Raw genomic sequence first — 20,350 nt, forward strand, 5'->3', positions numbered from 1 at the left:
TTTTTTGTGCCATATTCCAATGGCAATTTTACGGGCCGTTTTTTTTCGCAGAAGCAAGTATATCTGGAATGAACTATCTTAATATGCTATAAATATGGCTCTTTCCTCGACTGCAATACGACCACAGACCTTTATTTGGCAACAAGATTGATGGTGTGTCTCCTCACTGGCATAATTCTGTACTTGATTGGTTGAATGAAATTCTTTCCGACTGCTGGATCAGTTGCCAGGGAAAGATGATCGGACTTGTTTACCATGGCCTCTACGTTCACCTGATCTGACCCCATGCGATTTTTTTCTTTTGGGGTTATAAAGAATCAACTGTATATGCCTCGTTACTAGCTGACTTGAGACACAGGACACAGGACTTGAGACACCTGTCGCATCAGTTACTCCAGACTTGTTGATTAAAGTATGGGATGTACTCTCCTACCGGCTGGATGTGTGCCGTGTGACAAATGGTGCTCACATTGAACACTTATAGGAAAAACTAGAGTTGTCCTTTCATTTCATGTATAATTTATCAGTGTAAATAAAACTTAATAAATATTACGTAACTTTAAAATCCTGATATTCATTTTGAAACTCGCTGTATTTAAATTTTTATTAATGATTACAAAAAGTGCAGCAAGATTAATGGTTATGATTTTTTTTCTTTTCAGGTGAAGTAAAATGCTTGATGCAGCAGCTCCTTTGTGCTGTTGCTCATTTACATTATAACTGGATTTTACACAGAGATTTAAAAACATCAAATTTGCTTCTTAGCAACAAAGGCATTTTAAAGGTTGGGGATTTTGGTCTTGCTCGAGAGTACGGTTCTCCACTAAAACCTTACACTCCTATGATGGTTACGTTATGGTATCGAGCTCCTGAACTGCTGCTTTCAGCAAAGGTACAAATATACATATATGTATGTATGTAAAAATCAGAATTATTTTACAAAAATTATAGTCATTAAATACTTATAGCAGAAAAATATGTGTAAAATATTCTTCTTCTATAAAGTAGATATATAGACGACCTTTTTTATTCAACAATTCAGTCTGCTATCAACCATTGTTTGTATATGGTTTTATTTTTGAAGAGGTTTCCACTCAATTGTTTAAAATGTGTGCATGTGTATTTTTGAAAATTGACATGCAAGTAAGTAAGAACAGTAGCATTATTTGTCTGTATATCATCACTTTATTGTTTTGATTGTCCAATTAATTTGCAATGACTTGTATCAGCAGAATTAGTGAATTCAACATGTATATGAAATTATATTAATTTTTCAGTGGATTCATAAAATTTGTGTAAAATATATGTAAATATGATATTCAGACATCAAAGAGGTATTCAAAATAGATATGTACAATTGATGCAAGGAAATAAAACATATATATAGTGTCATCGAATAGCTTCGACAACACATGACACCTTAGAACCTTCTGGTAGCCCTGAAAAGGGCTGTTTGAAATTTTGGTAGTGGTGGCCCTAAAATGGGCCATTTGTGTGTTGATGAGGTAGCTCTGAAAAGGGCTGTTTAGTGTGGTCGCTGGTATCCAAAGTCGGCTCGACCTGGTGGTTGGTAGTCGGGAAGTTGCAGCTTATCCATTGGAATCAAACTGAACTTCCCTCAACAGTAATAGGGTCCACACTACTGCATCCACTATAGTGGTCACCACTTTTTCTTCTTGGTCTGTTCCTGATGGTGGTCTGTGAGAGAATCGCTTTTGCTTTGCTGTTCACTGCTTATAAATTCAGCTGAAAGTGGTGGGGCCACAGCATCACTGTGGTAGGAGTGATGCGTATTCAGTTGCCTTGGGTGAGAGGAATGCATGTGTAGGCATGTAGATGAATTGCAAGCTAGCATCACACTCTGATAGTAAGCACAGCATGGCAAAAATAATGTATGAAAAATTACTTTTTATTATAAAAGTATTGATTAACCCCTTGACGCCGACCTCAGTATTTCATACGGACTCAACTTTCATTGTTATGCCACCGACCCCTGTAAGATATACGGATTAGTGCATGATGTACTTCATGCACTGCCACGTGTTCTCAATGTCAAAGTTAGAGAGAATCTGACTGCGCAGCATTACAGCTGACGTAATGAACTTCAGTTTCATAAGTCAGTGACCCCATTAACATCTTTTTTATTTACAGTATTACATCAAATCCCAGACACCATTTATCATTATATGCTTGTTAGTCTTCTAGTTTCAAATAATTATAGAAAATTTATGATCAACAAACATAATAGCATGTTCATAAATTACACGGTACTTTATAGGGCATGCAGATATTCTTTTGTTCTGCTATAGAGCCGTGTAGAACTTGCTTCTGAATCTGAGTTAAGCCTTCACATTCAGTCTTCCGATTGACACCATGGCTTCCTCTAGTAAATTTTTGACTAAAGCTGATCTTGAAGTGATTTTAAATGATTCCGATGAAAGTTTATTTTCTGATAGTGACACTGACAATGAAATTATGAAAATCATGAAGATGACATTGCAATTGTTGATGCTGCTGCTGATGAGGAAGATAGTGATGGTGAAGTGAGTGTACAGGACGACTTCAATCGTCCATTTATTTGGTAGGACATGGGAAATTATCAGGGTCAACAAGAGTTACTTGTTGGTAATTGTGGACCACAAAATGCTTTCGTAAATATAAATTCAATTGTATCTGTATTCCTTTTGTTTTTTACAGAAGAATTAGTAAATACCATTGTGGTAAAAATCAGTCAACTAAGCTGAACAATTTATGAATGAAAGAGGCAGACTTTTTACAGGATGCACGTATTTTCTTGTAAAATCTGCATGACACTAACAAGGTTTGTCTGAAATAAATTTATTTGAAGGTTTTGATCTTCAATTAGATGTGTGTGTTTATTTTCAACATGGTGAAAAGCATGTACTACTGTATTTTCTTTTCTACATGACACTAGTGATAGTGTAAGGCTGCAATAATTTTTTCATATTGCGAATTGTATAGAACATTAATTTGTATGTAGAATTGTTCTTGCATTATATAATTAGTCTTAGGAGTAAAATTATAATTGTATGGCAATTTCAAATATTATGGCGGTTTCATAGAATATTAGCAAAAAACAAATAATACAAACAGAATTATAGCTATGTAATGTATTGTAGAAGTTTTAAAAAAGTTTTGTATTTTGTACTGAAATTATTTAAATCTCCTTCATCTGTGGACTGTGGTCAGGGCATTTAAATCCTCCGGCGCCAAAGGGTTAATCTTCGATAGATTAAGAGAACTCATAATAATTTTTTTTTCACGGTTGTGAAAAAAAGTTACAACTGAATAAATGCTGTAGATCAAAATGTAAATCTAATGTACTTCTTACAAAGTCCTTAAACTTTCTTTTTGAGCATGAACATTATCACACCTGCAGAACTTTTTCGATTCATTCTTTATTGGTCTATCGATGAGTAATAATTTGATATCTATTACTATCAAATACTCAGTAGATGTTGTCATTAATTTATTATCTATTTAACATTAATATTTAAAGGACATTTCCTGGAAACATTTAAAATGCACTGAAACTTTTATTTATTTTAATGAATTTTAATTTGAAAAGGTGTTAATTTTGTAACGCAAATTTGAAAAACCAAATAATTTTATTAACAAAATGGTATATTTTAAAATTACTTATAAATAATACTAAATGAATGATTGCTAACATTTAAAATAAGTTACAATATTAAAATACAAACACACATGCCACAACAAGTTTCCAATTAGCAGCTATGATAAACCTTTTGGACATTACAGAAACTAGTCATGACAGATAATCGTTTGAAATTAATTTTTTTGTTCTCTGTTAGGCTTTAAAGAAAAAATTATTTTAGATAATCATTTTGGTAAGTGGTAGAATTTATTATACTCTTGATCTCAGTTCCATTTAACATGTAAGTAACCTATAAACATTCTTTTTTTAATAGTGTGATTACATAACATTATTAAAGCTGCAATAAAATGAAAGGAATTTGATAGTGTTTGATGTTTTTAGTTATTCAATTTATTTAATTTTACAGGAATATTCAACACCAGTTGATATGTGGTCTGTTGGTTGTATCTTTGCAGAACTCTTATCAATGGAACCACTATTTCCAGGAAAACCATCTCAAATTGATCAACTGAATTGTATTTTTAAAACACTTGGAACACCAAATGAATCCATATGGCCTGGATATTCAAACCTGCCAATCATTCAAAAAATCACGTTTGCAGAATTTGCTGTATCTCAATTACACAGTAGATATGGTGGCATTCTCACAAATACAGGGATTAATCTTTTAAATGGGTATTTAATATTTTTTTCTTACTTGCTTTTTTTAGTTTGATAACTACTAATTGTTTGTGCAAAATTTTAACTACCAAATTTTTTTTAGGATTGTTGGAATTAGTTTCAAAAATAAATTCTAGTTTTATCGCATTTGAATTTCAAAATATATATATTAAACAGTTATTCCAAGATATGCTTCACAGAATGTTGTTGCAGAATTTCAAACTTTTATTTTTCTATTTTCCATAGTATTTTCAGTATAACCTCCATTTTTCATCCCCAGGAGTGAATGAAAAAACCATTTAAAATCGTAACCATTTAATGTCTAACGAATCATACTTACCATGTTAAAAAAAATGAAATTGTAACTGTTTGAATTTTCAAAAACTGTGTGCATGGTAGGTACCGAAAATGTTGACAAAAGATAAAACAAAATGAGTTTATTGTGCTCATCCTTGTCTCTATTGTTAGTGAAGATGAACCTAAATCCAAAAGGCAATCTATGCAGTGGTGGCATACTGTTTCCACATGCAACAGTCTGCAAAACAAAATCATGGTATGATTTTTCTGGGATCGAAAAGGAAATTTGCTTATCGATTTTTTGACTCCATGTCAATGTATAAATGAGACCATCTGTAAGCTTTGTCAGGCCATTCAAAACAAAAAAAGAGGGCAGCTGACAAAGGGGGTATCTGTTGTACAATAACACTCAGTCCCACACCACATAGAAAACAGTTGATCTCCTCAATAGTTTTCATTGGAATATTCTGAATCACCCTCCCCATAGTCCTTAGCTGGTATCAAGTGACTTTTTCTTTTCACCCTTTCGAAAGACCATATGAACAGAAAACGCTTTTCAACTGACAAAAAGGTGAAGAATAATGCCATGTGTGAATCGTCAAAGGAGATGGCAGCAGGGACGTGAGACACAGGAATATGAAAATTGATACCTTGGTTAATCAAATTCTTTGATATGAATGGCAGACGTGTGGAAAAATAGTTGTTTAATGTGTAATATAAGTTTCATTAATAAATATGCATATTTTTTTATTTTTATAAAATGTTGTAACCTTACTTTCCAAACGTACCTCGTATTAACAACAAGCTTTGAGAAAAGCCCCACAGAATTTAGCCATCTGGCCATCCAGAATTTAAGATTGGTCAATATCTTTGTACAAAGTTCTGATGTTGCATTTCCCTTCATTTCATGTATGTTGTAGGGCTTTGTCATTCATAAAACACACCTCTTTCAATTGATAGTGTTATTGACATCTTGTAAAAGTGGAATTGCAGTTTCTTTTAAAAAAGTGTTCCTGAAGTTCCAGAAAACTGGCTTTTGTTGTTATATAATTCTTCTGTTGTCATATGTCCATGTTGTTAACATAGTATGGATTTGATAGTAGTTTAATTTATATGGAACACTTAAAAATTGCTTTGATTACTTTTCATCAGTATATTTGCTTGCAACTGATAAATCTTGCTGCTTCTATTGCCTCTCTGAATGCATGAGCTCATCCTTAATCCTTGTTATTTAGTACCTTTCCCATGTTCAGTTGCTATAATTCTAGAAAAATTTCAGATAAGGTGCACATTCAGTCATCTTTTCAACATGTGTATGTGTATAAGATTGCAAGTCTTGTCATCAGAAATAACTCCTAAATAAAAGATTATTAATAAAACTCACTAGGATGTTATACTTAAAAAAATATTTTGGGGAACACAACTTCTATCTTAATCAAAAACAGTTTTTTGTCTTCATTGTATTTGAATTTATTTTATTAGGTACATGAACAAAATTTTCAGGTTTTGTGCAAAAGGTAGATTAGATGATATGATTCTTTAAAATAGAATTATCCCAATTCGTAATTATTTATTTTAATTTAAATTGGCATTTGCTGCTATTGTGAAAGGCACTAAAAATAATTATAGCATGCAGCAAACATATATTTTTTCTTCTGGTCTTTTTTTAGCCCCAATTTTAAAATACTTTTTAAAAAATATCCTTTTCATTTTGTTATAAATTCATAATAATGATTGTTAATGTAATAATATAGAACAGGGTTAAACCTAAAGAAATTATTTACAGTGTTGTATATGTTGAAATGTAAAAGACAAAAATTAATAAAAATGTTAAAATAAATATTTATATTAAAAAAGATATAAAGAAAATAAATAGCAATTGATAGTAACTAGCTTGATAGACTCATAAACAGATCATTTAACAAGTCTTTTATGAGAGGAGATCAAGGTATTCTAAAAATTAAGTTACCTTCAAGTTCAACTGAATTACTTCTACTAATTGCCATAACATTGGATAGCCTTGATTTTTACTTTTACATGAAATAACGTATACTAGTCAAATGTATACTATTAGCCTAGTGGAGGGGCTTAATCCCCTCTCATATAATTAAATTTAACTAAATTTATTGAAGTACTGATATGACTTCCTTTATTACCTGATCTTCAAGTTTGTCTTTTTTAATTAATTTTTATAATTATTATCGACTAAATGATTTACTTTTAAAAATCATTTTATTATTTTTAACACACATAATTTTAAACCCGTTTAGCCACTTATATTTTTAACTGCATTCCAGAATTGATTTTCCAGTTACTATAGCCTTGGTTTATACATTAACTAATTTAATGAATTGCAACTCTTCCTTTAGGGGACCCAGGTGAAACTAGAGTACATTAATTTAGTGTGCACACTGTAGAAATTGAAGATTCTGTGTCTTAGATGCATGTGCGCACTGGATATTTGATTAAAACTTTTTATAGTGTATTATTAATTGTGTTCTTTATAAAATTTTATAAAAATCTTTCACAGGTTTCTGACATATAACCCTGGAGATCGTATTACAGCTGAAAAAGCTAGGAAACATGAGTATTTCAGTGAACACCCTTTGGCAGTTGATCCGGCCATGTTCCCTAGATGGCCAGCTAAATCAGAATCTGGTCCCCATAAAGCTAATACAAGGCTTAAGCCTCCATCCAGTGATCGGGATTATAAGAAACTGGTAAGAAACTAGATACTAGAATAGAACCAGGGAGAGTCAATGTTCTGATGAGCTCTTGAATAAGTTGTTATCTTAAGTGGTTAAAAGTGATTTTTGTTGTTGATTAATAGCAAGTGACTTATGTATTGGTTAATCTAATTTTATCTAACTTTCTTTTGTTACGTAATCTTTAAAACATTTATATTTGTTTAATAGTTTCTGTGTCTGATGTGATATTTCAAGATAATGATATATATATAATCAGGTTATGAAATTTAATTATTGACAGCACTTATTATCTTATCTAGTGCCTGCAGACAAAATTGTTCTCTACAGTCAAAGTATAACTGCTATCAAAATTGCCTATGGAGCTTTTGATTTCTATTAAGTTGTGTATTATGTATAATAGCAATAATATTTTGTTTTGTTTAATTGAAATATTAATGGTTTAACCCATCTGACCTTCGTATTATCTGATGAAACTTACCGTTTAGGTAACTTAAACTAACAGTCTCACTGGAAGTAATAAAGTAATGGCATGTTCTGATTTAATTGATTGAAAGGATATAGTTGATGGTGTAGCATTTTTTGCTATGCAAAGATAAAGAGCTTCTATAATTGATTTTCATTGTTATAGAAACTTAAAAACAAATGAGTCTGCCACTTGCATTTAATCAATATGATTTATCCTTGGGAACTACAAAAATTGACAGCCTATTGCTTCAAGATAAATTGTATAATTAAAAAAAAAAATTATGTTTGAGACAAGGTTGTTAATTCATGAAGACAATATTTTGGTGCTAAATAGACTCAATAACTATAAAATTGAAATTAAAAAATTACAAAACCAGCTCTCTGAAAATTCTCAGATTATAATGATTCTGAGACAAAGTATTATTAATCTTGATTTAGAAGGTGATCATAAACTGGACACCGATTGAGAAACTATAGTTGCTAAAGGAATTATTACCCCCAGTGAAGTAAAACGCTCTCGTGGATTTCCTGGTTCTCCTATTCTTGGATTTGATGATATAATCCCATGTTTTCAGAATATACTCATAAATAAATAAATGAAATATACTCGTAAATAGTAAGATTGATGAGGTATGAGGTAAATTTGTTCCAAACTGTGTTCTTGATTTAATCTGCCTTTAAGTACCCTGGGTCCAGAATGAAAAAATATTTTTAGTGAACAATATAGCTCTCTGAAAATTCTCAGATTATAATGATTCTGAGACAAAGTATTATTAATCTTGATTTAGAAGGTGATCATAAACTGGACACCGATTGAGAAACTATAGTTGCTAAAGGAATTATTACCCCCAGTGAAGTAAAACGCTCTCGTGGATTTCCTGGTTCTCCTATTCTTGGATTTGATGATATAATCCCATGTTTTCAGAATATACTCATAAATAAATAAATGAAATATACTCATAAATAGTAAGATTGATGAGGTATGAGGTAAATTTGTTCCAAACTGTGTTCTTGATTTAATCTGCCTTTAAGTACCCTGGGTCCAGAATGAAAAAATATTTTTAGTGAACAATATAAACGTATACAGGCTAGTTGCCAGTTATAGCAGAAATAAAGCTATAGAGGTGGAGTGTGCATCCTGACAACTAATTTTGCATCAGTGAAATGTGTAACAGTGTGAAATATTATATGCAGAAAAATATTTTGAATGTTGCTGTGTCCAAGTTAGAGCCCTTAATTTAATAAATTACATGCTTATATATCCCCAATTAATAAAACAATTTGCTTTTGAAACCTTTTATGAAAAAGAGTTATTAGGATATTGCCACCAAAAATACCTTAAGTGTCATATTATTTTGGCAGGTGATTATAATATTGATATTCTTTTAAACAACTGTAATAAACGCAAAATATACCCAGTAATGAGTTAACTGGGTATATTGGACTCTTACCTCTTGTCCCTAGTATTTATTGATCCAACAAGAATTACAGTAAATCTTGTACTTGTATTGATAACATCTTTGTCAGCCTCCTCTTAGCATGACCTTAGAGAGCAGTCTTTCTGTTCATACAGCACAATATGCTATCTTTCCCTTAGATGACCAAGGCTGTAATAAACCATTCATACTTAACACAATTTCATTTAAGAACTCTGAGACCTTTCTTCAGGGATTATATAGATACGTTTAGAGAATTATTGCAACAGGAAACCTGAAACTCTGTTTATCGGCTGACTTTTCAATCAGAGGTTGTAGATACCACCTTTAAACACTTTTTAAATATTCTAAAAAACTATTTTAATATTGCCTTTCCAATTATTAAAAAGAAATGATAAAAAAGTTGACAGCTGGGTGACAATTGGCATAGATGTCAGATGCGAGGAAGATGGAGTTACATGTGATGGGGGTAGGCTGTCTAGCAATGTTTCTGTTAAGAATTATGTAGTTTACAAGAAATTTTAAAAATGTATTAATTTAGCAAAATACAAGTATAATAATAGAATTTAAAAATCAAAGAATAAAATTTGGACTCCTAGAGAATGGTAAGGGAGCGGATGTTTATGTTGAAAAGCAATAATGAATGCTTGTTTATTGATGGTGTTACTGGTGCTTTTGGATTTTTCTATTAAAAACTCTCCCCACTGCAAGTATTTCCCTTGAGATCATTAAAGAAGAGTTTGTGACTGAAATAATATCTATTATACAATGCTTTAAGCTGTATTTTATTTATAAAATTCCTACATTGAAAAAATGTTTACAAGACATTATAGATATAAAGAATGCAATAGAAATGATACCAATAGAAGAACAGATGCATGCAAGAAATTTAGCAGCAGAATTAAGACAAAAATACAGAAAAGATAAAAAATAAAATAAAAAATAAACTAATGCACTAATTACAAAAGCAGACAAAGGAAATGCAGCAGTTATCAGGTATATTTACATTAACATGAGTTTACCAGTTATGAGACACAGATCAAAATTCACAATAGAATTTACAAACCAATAGCAGAAAAATTAAAAATATACAAATAACAGAAGACTGCAGAATTGCATCATTTTACATAGTAAATCTATATATCCATCTTTACCATTAAGAGAAACTAGATAAATAAGTAAATCAATAAGATTTTGAAATATACAGAAAATAACTAATACAGATACTCATAGCATATGATTCAAATCGCCCAATAGAGCATAAATTAGTGGCTTTTAGGTTCATGATAGACAGACTTTATAAATTACCATTAAAGAAACCAACACGTAAAAGAGGGCTAAACACTATTTTTCATATAGCTGAAAATAATGGGTATAAAAAAGTATTGATCAGAAAAATAAATAAGAAAACGATAAAGAAATTTACCCAATTAGAAAATTCTTGGACCAAGCTTCAAGCCAAGATGCAGTGTTCTGTAGCAGTCTCTCTGCCATGGATGTTGAATGAGACCCAACATATATAGCAAAATCATCAACAAACAAAGAACATGGAAGAGGTGTCTGCACACATTAAGTAATACTCTTGATGGCTATAGAAAATAAAGTGGTACTTAATACACTTGCTTGAAGTACTTCATTCTCCAAGATGATGCTACCCAAGAGAGAATCTCCAACACGAACATGGAAAGTTAGGTCATTTAAAAGATCTTTAATAAAAGCAAGCATATCCCCTGGACTCCCCATTCTTTGAGGGGGCGTAGAATACCATGCCGCCAGGCCATGTCGAACACCATGCTGATATCAAAGAAGATAGCAACGAGGCACTGGCGTAGTAGGAAAGCGTGTTGGAACAGTTTACAATGACACTAAATGGTCAGTGGAGGATTGTCTTTGACAGAACCCACACTGTTCTGGAGACAAAAGGCCATATCTTTCCAAGTACTTTGCAAGTCTGCGGTTTACCATTTCCTACATTAAGAAAGGAATAATAGTTGTTAAAACACACATAAAAGGATAATACTTTGAATTACATAAGTAGACAGTATCCTTGTAGTTTTCCCATAAACTGCAAAATAAAAATAATTACAATAATAACATTGCAACAGAGCAAAAGATGAAACCAACATTTAGTTGATTTAGTAATTTAGTTAACACTCTTGATTTCATTTCTTTAGTGAAATATACGTAGTAACAAAAACTCTGCTATAAGATGGGTGTGTGATGTGTATCAACAGTAAACACTAATGGAAATTGTACTCTATATAGTTTAGCTAGATAAATTATACCAAAGAAGATAAATTAAAGATGAAGTCAGTTTGTAGCAGTGATTTTATATACAATTCTTCTTTTAATGTCTCAGTTGGCCTTGCTTTAACTTAAGTTTTAAAACTATATAAGTAATCCTTAAACCTTGTTGTCAGTTATTTAGTTCTTTATTTTAGATTTTATCATTTTGTTTTTTTAGCAGGCAGAAAGTAATAGTTTGTTGTATTTGCTTTTTTTTTTAGAGAGATGACACCGATGAAGGATTCCGTTTGGGTACTGGGCCCGAGAGAACTAAAGCCTCTGCGGGTCCTGGTTTTAGCTTAAAGTTTTAAATTTAATAATGGTGCTATTCATCAGAATGTTTATAAGATTCTATATTCAGTATCATCAAATAATATAATTCATTGTAAAATTAGTATGACTTCACTTTCATGAAAAATAATATATTTTTTTTAATACACATATTCAGAGTTGTCTGTAACCTTTGTCACTAAAGAAAACTTTTTGTGCATCATAGCTACAATTATTCTGTAATAATATTTTATCATTAGTAGTTGTTTTTGAACATTAAGTAATTTAGGACCAAAAACATTTAACAAAATTCTAAAATTAAATATTGTGATAATTAAAGTAAATATCTTTTGATCTAGTCATTTAATTATTAATAGTGGTGTTAATACACAATAACTAATAATTTGCAACACTATTAGTAATTAAATGGCTAGATCAAAAGATATTTACTTTAATTATCACAATATTTAATTTTAGAATTTTGTTAAATGTTTTCGTCCTAAATTACTTAATGTTCAAACCAACTAAACATGATAAAATATTACTCCAAAATAATATGATGCACAAAAACTTTTCCTTGGAGAAAGACTTTTCCTTGGTTACAGACAACTCTGTGTGTATATTAAAAAAAAAAATATATATATATATATTATATTAGTTATTAATTTTTTATATAAAAAATATTAAATAAAAATATTATAGTTAATGTTTTATTATATTGTTAGTGTTTGGGCCATTAATTCCATCGCTTATAATTAAAAAATAAGGCATTTATTGATAAACAGTTTTCACTATCACTTTCAGGATTATGGTTGAGAATTCATTTTTTAACGGCAGGAAATGTTTCATTTGGAGTATTGGCTGGCGAAAGATTTCATGCTAAATTCCACCTTTGATAAAATTAATCCTGACTGTAATTCTGAGACTCCCAAATTTAAAGGGTAAATTTAGTGGTTTTTGTGTGAAATCTAATTTGAAAAATGTAAAACAATAGATCCCAGAACTGTATTTTTAGTAGTTTTCGAGAACTCCGGGGTAAAAGGTAAAAGATTGAGGTTAAAAAATGCACTATGCTTGCTGTTAAATAACTTTATTAAATTTGAAAGTATAAACTTAAATTTGTATTTGTAAACTTGTAGAGAATTTGATTCAGAGTAAAGTAGTATGAATAAAGCCACAGAAACTAAATACAGTGTCAGAATTCTGAAGTTTATTAAAAACAAAACATTGCCAAAATCTGACAGATTTAAACAAAATTTTCAATATTAGAAAACAAAAGAATTAAATATTTTAGAAAAATAAATAAATACAAACAATAAAAGAAACTTACAAAGAGTTTATTTACTGCTGAATACAGCACTTTGCCCGAACAATGTTTTTGGTGGCTTTCCACATTCAACAGTATTGCTTGTATTAGTTGTACAGCAGAGTAGTTTTATATATATAATAAAATTAAAAAAATGTACCTTAAAAAAAGATATCAAAACTGAATTATTGAATAGTGCGAGTAGACAACAATTTAAAAAAAATAAATAACAATGGGAAAATAAAAATTTTAAATCATTATAACAATTACATAGTTTCTATCGAATCATAATCACTCATTCCAAAGATAAAGAAATTTATCTTTGAAATCAAAGAAGTTTATGAAAAAAATCAAACATTTTTAAATGTTAACAGTTATTGCGTATTTGTTTTATAAACTGTAATTTTTCTGCCCCACTTAGTTTCACCAGTTTCAAATACTTTTTCACAATTGCAAACTTTCTGTATAAAATCAGAAATATCTGCTTCAACTGATTGTCTAATTAATAGATAATCAAAAAATAAAAACTGTCCAGCATTACACTTTCTCAAACGTCTTACAGCATTTCTATAGCATTTCCATGGCTGTGGTTCTAGTATAACAGTATCGCTGTATTCAGAAATAGTCTTCAGGAACATTTTTAAGCCTTCATCTCCATGATTCAGATGGATCCACATCGATATTGAAAAGGAAAATGAAATATCAAAACTACTCTTGTTATGTTTTTTAAGATAATAGTTCAATACTTCTTTGGCATTTTCATTCATTATATCAAGACACAAATAAATAATATTTATATTATAATTACTTTCTTTTGCTCTTTCTATTAGTGTCTGATCAACATCGACTGCAATTATAACAAAACTCTGTTTTCGATTTGAATATACTTGAGAAGAATTAATTAAGTAATCAAAGAGAGCTTCTGTTAATACCTGTAAACACTCATAAATTAAAATATATTTGTTGGGTACTGAAAAAACTACAAAAAATGTAATTTAATTAGTTTATTTTTTCATTATTTTTGTTTAAAAAATACCTGACTACCTACTGAAAATGATTTATTAAAAAATAATTTATTAGAAAATTTATTTTAATTCAATAAAACAAAAGGCAGTTAAATGCCAGATGTTGAATGACTAGTTAAATGACACGTGACTTTTTTCTTCAACAAGTCATATTTTACTTTGCGACACAACTATGTTGTTGTTTTAGTCATTTATATAACATGTCAGGTTTTGATAGCTGTCCACTACTGTTTTTATAGTACGCATTCTGTTTGCTGCCCACCAATTTTTTTGGCAATACTGTTAGTTTAGAAAACGAAGATACCATCTAATTATTCAAGCTTTATGAGAAGAGTAAAATGAAAAATAGTTGTATCGCTATTATGCAAAATGTTTACATTTTACCCGAAGAATATTGTTAAGTGAAGTGATGGCAATGAGAGAGGAGTTATAGTAAAATAGTGTGTGTACATGTGCAATTGTACACTAATACATGACAGATTTTTTTTTTTTAATTTTTATTAACAACTTTGAGCCATAGAATTATTTGTTTTTCTTTAATGCAAAATAATATTACACTACTTTCTTACAATAAAGTGTGGTGAGTAACAAACTGAATTTGTATTATAAAAATAGTGGTGGGAGCTAATGTTACTTAACTAATTGTATATAATCTAAATAAATGATCTAAAAAAAGATTAAAAATTGAAACAATTAAAATATTCATCAACACATAAACCTCTGTAGATTATTTATTAAGTTTATTTTATCTATTAATGATTTAATTTACTCTTTTTAAATAAAAAAATCACATTTTACATTTAATCAATAGAATTTGTCCATTTCAATAACAAGTGCCACATTAATTCCCTTTTCATCATAACATAATGTTCCCTCTGATAATGAACACAGATCATCCCCATTTTTTTTTTATTGAAAATTACATGAAATTTTCTATAATTTCTATATATTTAGTACTGCATTTTTTTTTAAATTAATTTTTCTAAATAAACTTTACAATTCACATATTTGTAAGCTTGTACTGAATTAACCAGTTATTATTTTTTTCTCTAAGCTTATTCAAATTTTTAGAATTATTTTCTGTTTAGGATATCTTATCATACTTATCTGTCAAAATAGTATCTCTATCTCTATTACATCTCTCTCTGTGTTTAATAAAAAAAAATATTTTAACTTCTAAATCCAGTCATTGTTTTCTTTATTTTGCAGTCTTCATAGTGGTTTCATTCCAGGCTATTAAAAATGAAAGTTAGGGTTTTTCATTGTTTCACTGAGCATATAGCTTAATTTAACAAATAAATCAAGAAGACGGTCACTAAGTAGTGTCTCTTGATACAGTGGACTAATTTTTTTTTTTCAATAAAACCAAAAATAATAATTTCTTTCTGGAGAAAAGCCATGCATACTCTTTTGAATTATATATGTTATGACCATATTAACATAACTAACATAAAAACTAAAAGTTTAGGGGTATACCATACATTTGCAACTTTAATAGTTTTGCATTAAAAATGCATTACAACTTTTATAATTTATCTGTTGGAGATATAAAATTCCTGCACGAACCTAAATTGTTTCAGAGGAGTAAATTTTTGGCAAAATTCATGAAAAAAACTCCTTATTGAATTTAAGATTCTAATAAACTAGAGAAAGAAGAAAATAAACGACAAGTGTCTCCTTCCTATTTGGGTAAGCGTAAAGATAATGAAGCATAAAATTGTTGTCATCTTTTAAAATGGATGAAACAAGCAATAAGAAGAAGGGGTTGACAGAAAAAAAATACAAATGCTATATTTAGAATATGCTGATAAGATATACAAGGACTATTTGGTTAGAGTAGTATCCTTTTAATTATGTTTTAAATTGAATAAGATTTCAACTGATATTCAGGGTAAGTCCAGACTACATTTTTCACAGCTGTTGCCACCTTTTACAAATGGCTAAAAACTGATAGGAAGTGGAGCTCAAGTTAAATCATTGAAGGAAAGGTTGGAAATACAAGGTCTGAGGGTGAACAAAGTATGGAACCTGTGGTGCAGCAAAAGGGAACTTTGAAAGCAGGAAGAAATGATATTAATAAAATTGCTGTTGTGTTCAGATATTTGAAGGAATAAAGCAAGATACATGACAGAGATAATGGTGATATGATAAATTAATATATCCTGCCTACAAACTAAGCTTAAAAGAAGCTACTGTCAAACTTTGCTGCATAAGCTAGAAATGCTATAGACCAATGATTCTCAATCTTTTTAATTTCCATGACCCCAAATATATATATAATGATTATTTCATGACCTCCAACCCCAAACCTAATTAAAACTATTTAGTTGTATTTAATAGCAATGGGTATAACATGCATGTATGAAGTGTACAAACATGAGCAATTTACAGGTTCCAACTTGATGTGTACGTGATTCTAGTAATTTGGTCAGCTTGCATAATATTCGCTGGGGGAGCATCATGTTTGAACAAGCATATAAGTTTGAACATGTCATACTCTCAACAAAATAAAAGAGGCAAAGCGTGCATCTGGTGCCTTTATTTAAGTTTTTTAAAGCATAGTTTCATTGAAAGTAATAATTGAGGTTTTGGTTTTTTAGAGAGTAGTCAAACAGTGTAACTGTTATTTTTTTTCAATTAGATTCCATTCAAAATCAATTCTGAATTGATTAGTAATTGAATTTTGTGGAAAAACCAGGCGGGCCATTTACATCCATTGAATTAATTAGTAAAAAGATAAGATTGTACAATAACAGTTATTTAAATTATGGTTTAAAAAATTACTGTATTGCATGCAGTATAGTAGTGATGGTGCAAAGGTGATAAGAAAGAACAGTGGATTTGTGAAAAAAATTAATCTTTTAATTAAAGATTCATCTTTTAATTTTTGGTAGCTCTTTCTTTCTTTTTCCTGTTTAGCCTCCGGTAACTACCGTTTAGATAATACTTCAGAGGAAGAATGAGGATGATATGTATGAGTGTGAATGAAGTTGTAGTCTTGTACATTCTCAGTTCGACCATACCTGAGATGTGTGGTTAATTGAAACCCAACCACCAAAGAACACCGGTATCCACAATCTAGTATTCAAGTCCGTGTAAAAATAGCTGGCTTTACTAGGACTTGAACGCTGGAACTCTCGACTTCCAAATCAGCTGATTTGGGAAGACGCGTTCACCACTAGACCAACCCGGTTAATTTTTGGTCGCTCTACCAAGGATGAAATGAACGCACTGCTTCCTTCACAGGCATGATCTTACCACAAAAAATATGCCAGAAAATCTCAAACAAATTCTTTTTAAAAATGGTTAATTTTATTAAAATTAAACCATTATAGAATTGGCTGTTTGCTAAACTATGCAATGAAACAGGAAAAAAGAAAATATTTCTTCATTTTCATATAGAAGTCAGAAGGTATTGTGTGGGAAAATGTTAACCTGATTGGAATTGTGAAAAAAAATAATATTTTTCCATGATAAAATATTTATCCTGGATGAACACCACTCTCATTTTATCTGTATTTTTTAATGAGATAAAAAATGTTTTAATAATGACAAAGTTAATGCTTTCATTAAGAAGCTTGATATGGATTATTCGCCTTCAAAGCAAAAATTTTGATGTTTCCACTCACAACCACAGTTTAAAAAGCATGAAAATACATTTGCATGAACCTTAAATTCAGTTGGTGGAGTATTTCCCAGAAGATAAAAATGATTTTTCGAAGAATGGGTACTGAATCCATTTAGTGAAAACGTTGCAGCTGTTAAGTTACCAGTTGAGATTCACGACCAGCTCATCGAAATGTCTGCTGATAAAATGTTAAAACAACAATTCACATCTGAAAATTTAGATATGTTTTGGCTTGATCGTCAAAGTAAATATAGAAATTTAGTCACAGATGCATTGAAAATATTAATTCCTTCTCTTACATCTGTGAAAAGGTTTTTCATCTACGGTTGCGTTAAAAACTATAGTAAATGTCTTTTATCACTTGAAAAAAATTTCCTTTTTGTGTTTGCAACATAGATACACATATGGAGAAACTTTTACATTTGAAACTAAGACAATCATTTCATCAATTTATTTTCTTTACATTTATACTTTACATATCTTTAAAATAAATCATTTTTCCTTATAAAATTATTTCATTATTGTCTACAAGTAAAGCTGTAGGTTAATTTCGCGACCCCCAGGTTGAGAAGCGCTGCTATAAACTGAAATTCATCAAAACTATATAATAATATAAATAAGACTAATCATCAAAGACTGATATAAACAAATTGTTTGGTTATATATTTCAATAGAATTATTGTAATGCGTGTTTTATAAACATTTATTAAACTTAAAACGAACTATCATCTTGTATCTGTAAATGAACATTGGCAAAATAATTACTACTTACGCCTGAGTTACAACCAATGTCCAAACACAAAATATACTCCAATTCATCCAATCTTGTAAGCCGCAAAAGATCTGCTGGCAAAAGTGCAATCCTGTTTTCTGGCGGATTAAACTGGTAATAATTTATAAAATTACCAAACATAGCAGCACCCGGTTCAAATTTATAATCTGTCATTTTAAAGAATTATTTTTTTAATACTTCAATTGGTTCTGACAAAATACGAGAAAAAGTCATGAAAAAATAGAACTTTACTTACACCTACTGTTATATTTACATTAAACATATTTTGAAAATGAACTAGTTTAAAAATTAGATTTCCAGACCGAAGTCGATTGAAATAAAAAGACCCGAAACGCACTACGTCGACAACTTCTTTTAGGTTATTCATTCATTGTATACCCGTACCCGAGCATAATAAATACTATAATCACTGATTATCGATACATTAAATCGATGTGAATACTAAATAAACGTGCGATTTTTTTTTGTTTACTGGTTTAACGGGGATTGCAACGAATACATTAAGAATAATATGTTGAAGGGTGCGAATTTAAGCAATGAAGTGGTCAATTTTGGTAAACAAACATATTTATTTTATTAATTTATAATTAGCAAGATAAATGGATGAATGTATCTGAACTTAGACTACAATAATTTCTCAATACAAAAAATGCCAAACCTAAATTTATTACTTTTAAATTAGTTTATGAAGAGCTTATTCAAACATTTGAACTACGATTTGTTGAAAATTCTAACATAAATTACTGCATATTATTGTAGCTGCTCGTTATTATTGTAAGTTCATTTTATTACTGGTGCAACCAAAAAAATAAGTCGTTGATCACCTAATACACTGTAAAAAATTAATTTATGATAGTTTTTTAATAAATGCACCAAATTTTAACGTTGGTTAGTTAAGTTCAACGTTTGCACCTTTGTAGCTCGGTAGACGATAATCTAACTCTTGCCGCATATTTTGTAGCATCTGGGGCGTTATCAGACCAATAGCTTTAACAATTTTCTGTTTAAATTGTCCAAATCTCGAACTTTTCTTTATTACATTACTTTTAATAAATCCCCATGCAAAAAAGTTCAAACGAATAATATCTGGAGATTTAGGTGGTCATGTAATTGAACCTCCTCGTCCGATCCAACAACCGGGGAAAGCGTTTTACAAGAACACGGTAACATATTGATGGTAGAGCACCATCTTCTTTGAAACTGAAGGCTGCAGTAAAATTATTATGTATGTCAAAGTACGTGTCCTTTCACAGTGGAATGTTACCATTTTTGTGCAGTCTTAAGCAGACATCAACTTTCGGTGTCCCTTTCATTTTCGATTACTGTATGGTGGTTTTCAGTACTCCAAATTCTACACTTGTGTCAGTTCTTTTCCGCTCGTTTGAAAGGTTGTCTATCAGTAAGTAACAACACATCAAACTAATATCGGGAACGATCATTTGGTTTTGTGATGGAGTTGTAATTTATGCGCTCGCAAACGGAGCCGAGGGTTTTGTAGTTCGTAACTAGCCTTAATTGACTTTCCAGGACTGGCAGTGAATGAATCGCATACACGATCCACAGTCTATACACACATTAACTGTTACTTTTAGACGATTTCTAGTTTGTGAAACCAAGCTTCCAGTTGCTCTCTTAGAGTCGTATCCTATTAACGAATAGATTTGGATGTAGAAGGATCGATATTCCATTCAAATCGTACTCGCGTAACCGATTGGAAAAGTGGACCCCTTGTATAGTAGGGCCCACATCTTGACCAACTACAATTGCATAGTGAGTCGGCCTGCGTATTCCGCTGACCTTGAGTACAGAACAAATCTTTGAGAGTTTTCCTGTCGA

At 30.4% G+C, this 20,350-nt stretch overlaps 2 protein-coding genes across 3 annotated transcripts in view; one reads left to right on the forward strand and one right to left on the reverse strand.

Moving 5' to 3' along the window:
• The window catches only part of LOC142319914 (uncharacterized), a 50,362-nt gene extending 38,258 nt beyond the window's left edge, over positions 1–12,104 (forward strand). Inside the window, exons 9-12 of the mRNA XM_075357588.1 lie at positions 663–892; positions 4,047–4,315; positions 7,128–7,317; positions 11,714–12,104. Of these exons, the coding sequence (XP_075213703.1) occupies positions 663–892; positions 4,047–4,315; positions 7,128–7,317; positions 11,714–11,803 (779 nt within the window). The 3' untranslated portion in view covers positions 11,804–12,104. The remainder of the gene's footprint in view (positions 1–662; positions 893–4,046; positions 4,316–7,127; positions 7,318–11,713) is intronic.
• An 846-nt stretch (positions 12,105–12,950) lies between these two features.
• Positions 12,951–18,932, reverse strand: LOC142319019 (pre-miRNA 5'-monophosphate methyltransferase). Of its 2 annotated transcripts, none has more exons than XM_075355828.1 (2): positions 18,750–18,932; positions 12,951–14,000 (listed from the first exon to the last, which is right to left on the reverse strand). In XM_075355828.1, exons 1-2 carry the CDS (start codon positions 18,879–18,881, stop codon positions 13,443–13,445), a joined length of 690 nt encoding a protein of 229 aa, XP_075211943.1. In that variant the 5' UTR covers positions 18,882–18,932; the 3' UTR covers positions 12,951–13,442. The 2 variants fall into 2 exon arrangements, with proteins under 2 accessions (XP_075211943.1, XP_075211942.1); XM_075355827.1 differs by having other exon boundaries at positions 18,494–18,898.
• Between the last annotated feature and the right edge of the window lie 1,418 nt (positions 18,933–20,350).

The sequence above is a fragment of the Lycorma delicatula genome, chromosome 2 (assembly GCF_047948215.1).
Source record: "Lycorma delicatula isolate Av1 chromosome 2, ASM4794821v1, whole genome shotgun sequence".
Lineage (NCBI taxonomy): Eukaryota > Metazoa > Arthropoda > Insecta > Hemiptera > Fulgoridae > Lycorma > Lycorma delicatula.

Coding starts and splice junctions, on each gene's coding strand:
- LOC142319019 (XM_075355827.1), bottom strand. CDS start 18,667: ATGACAGATTATAAATTTGAACCGGGTGCTGCTATGTTTGGTAATTTT. Junction 14,001..18,493: donor ACATTGGTTGTAACTCAGGC/GTAAGTAGTAAT, acceptor GAGTGTTTACAG/GTATTAACAGAAGCTCTCTT.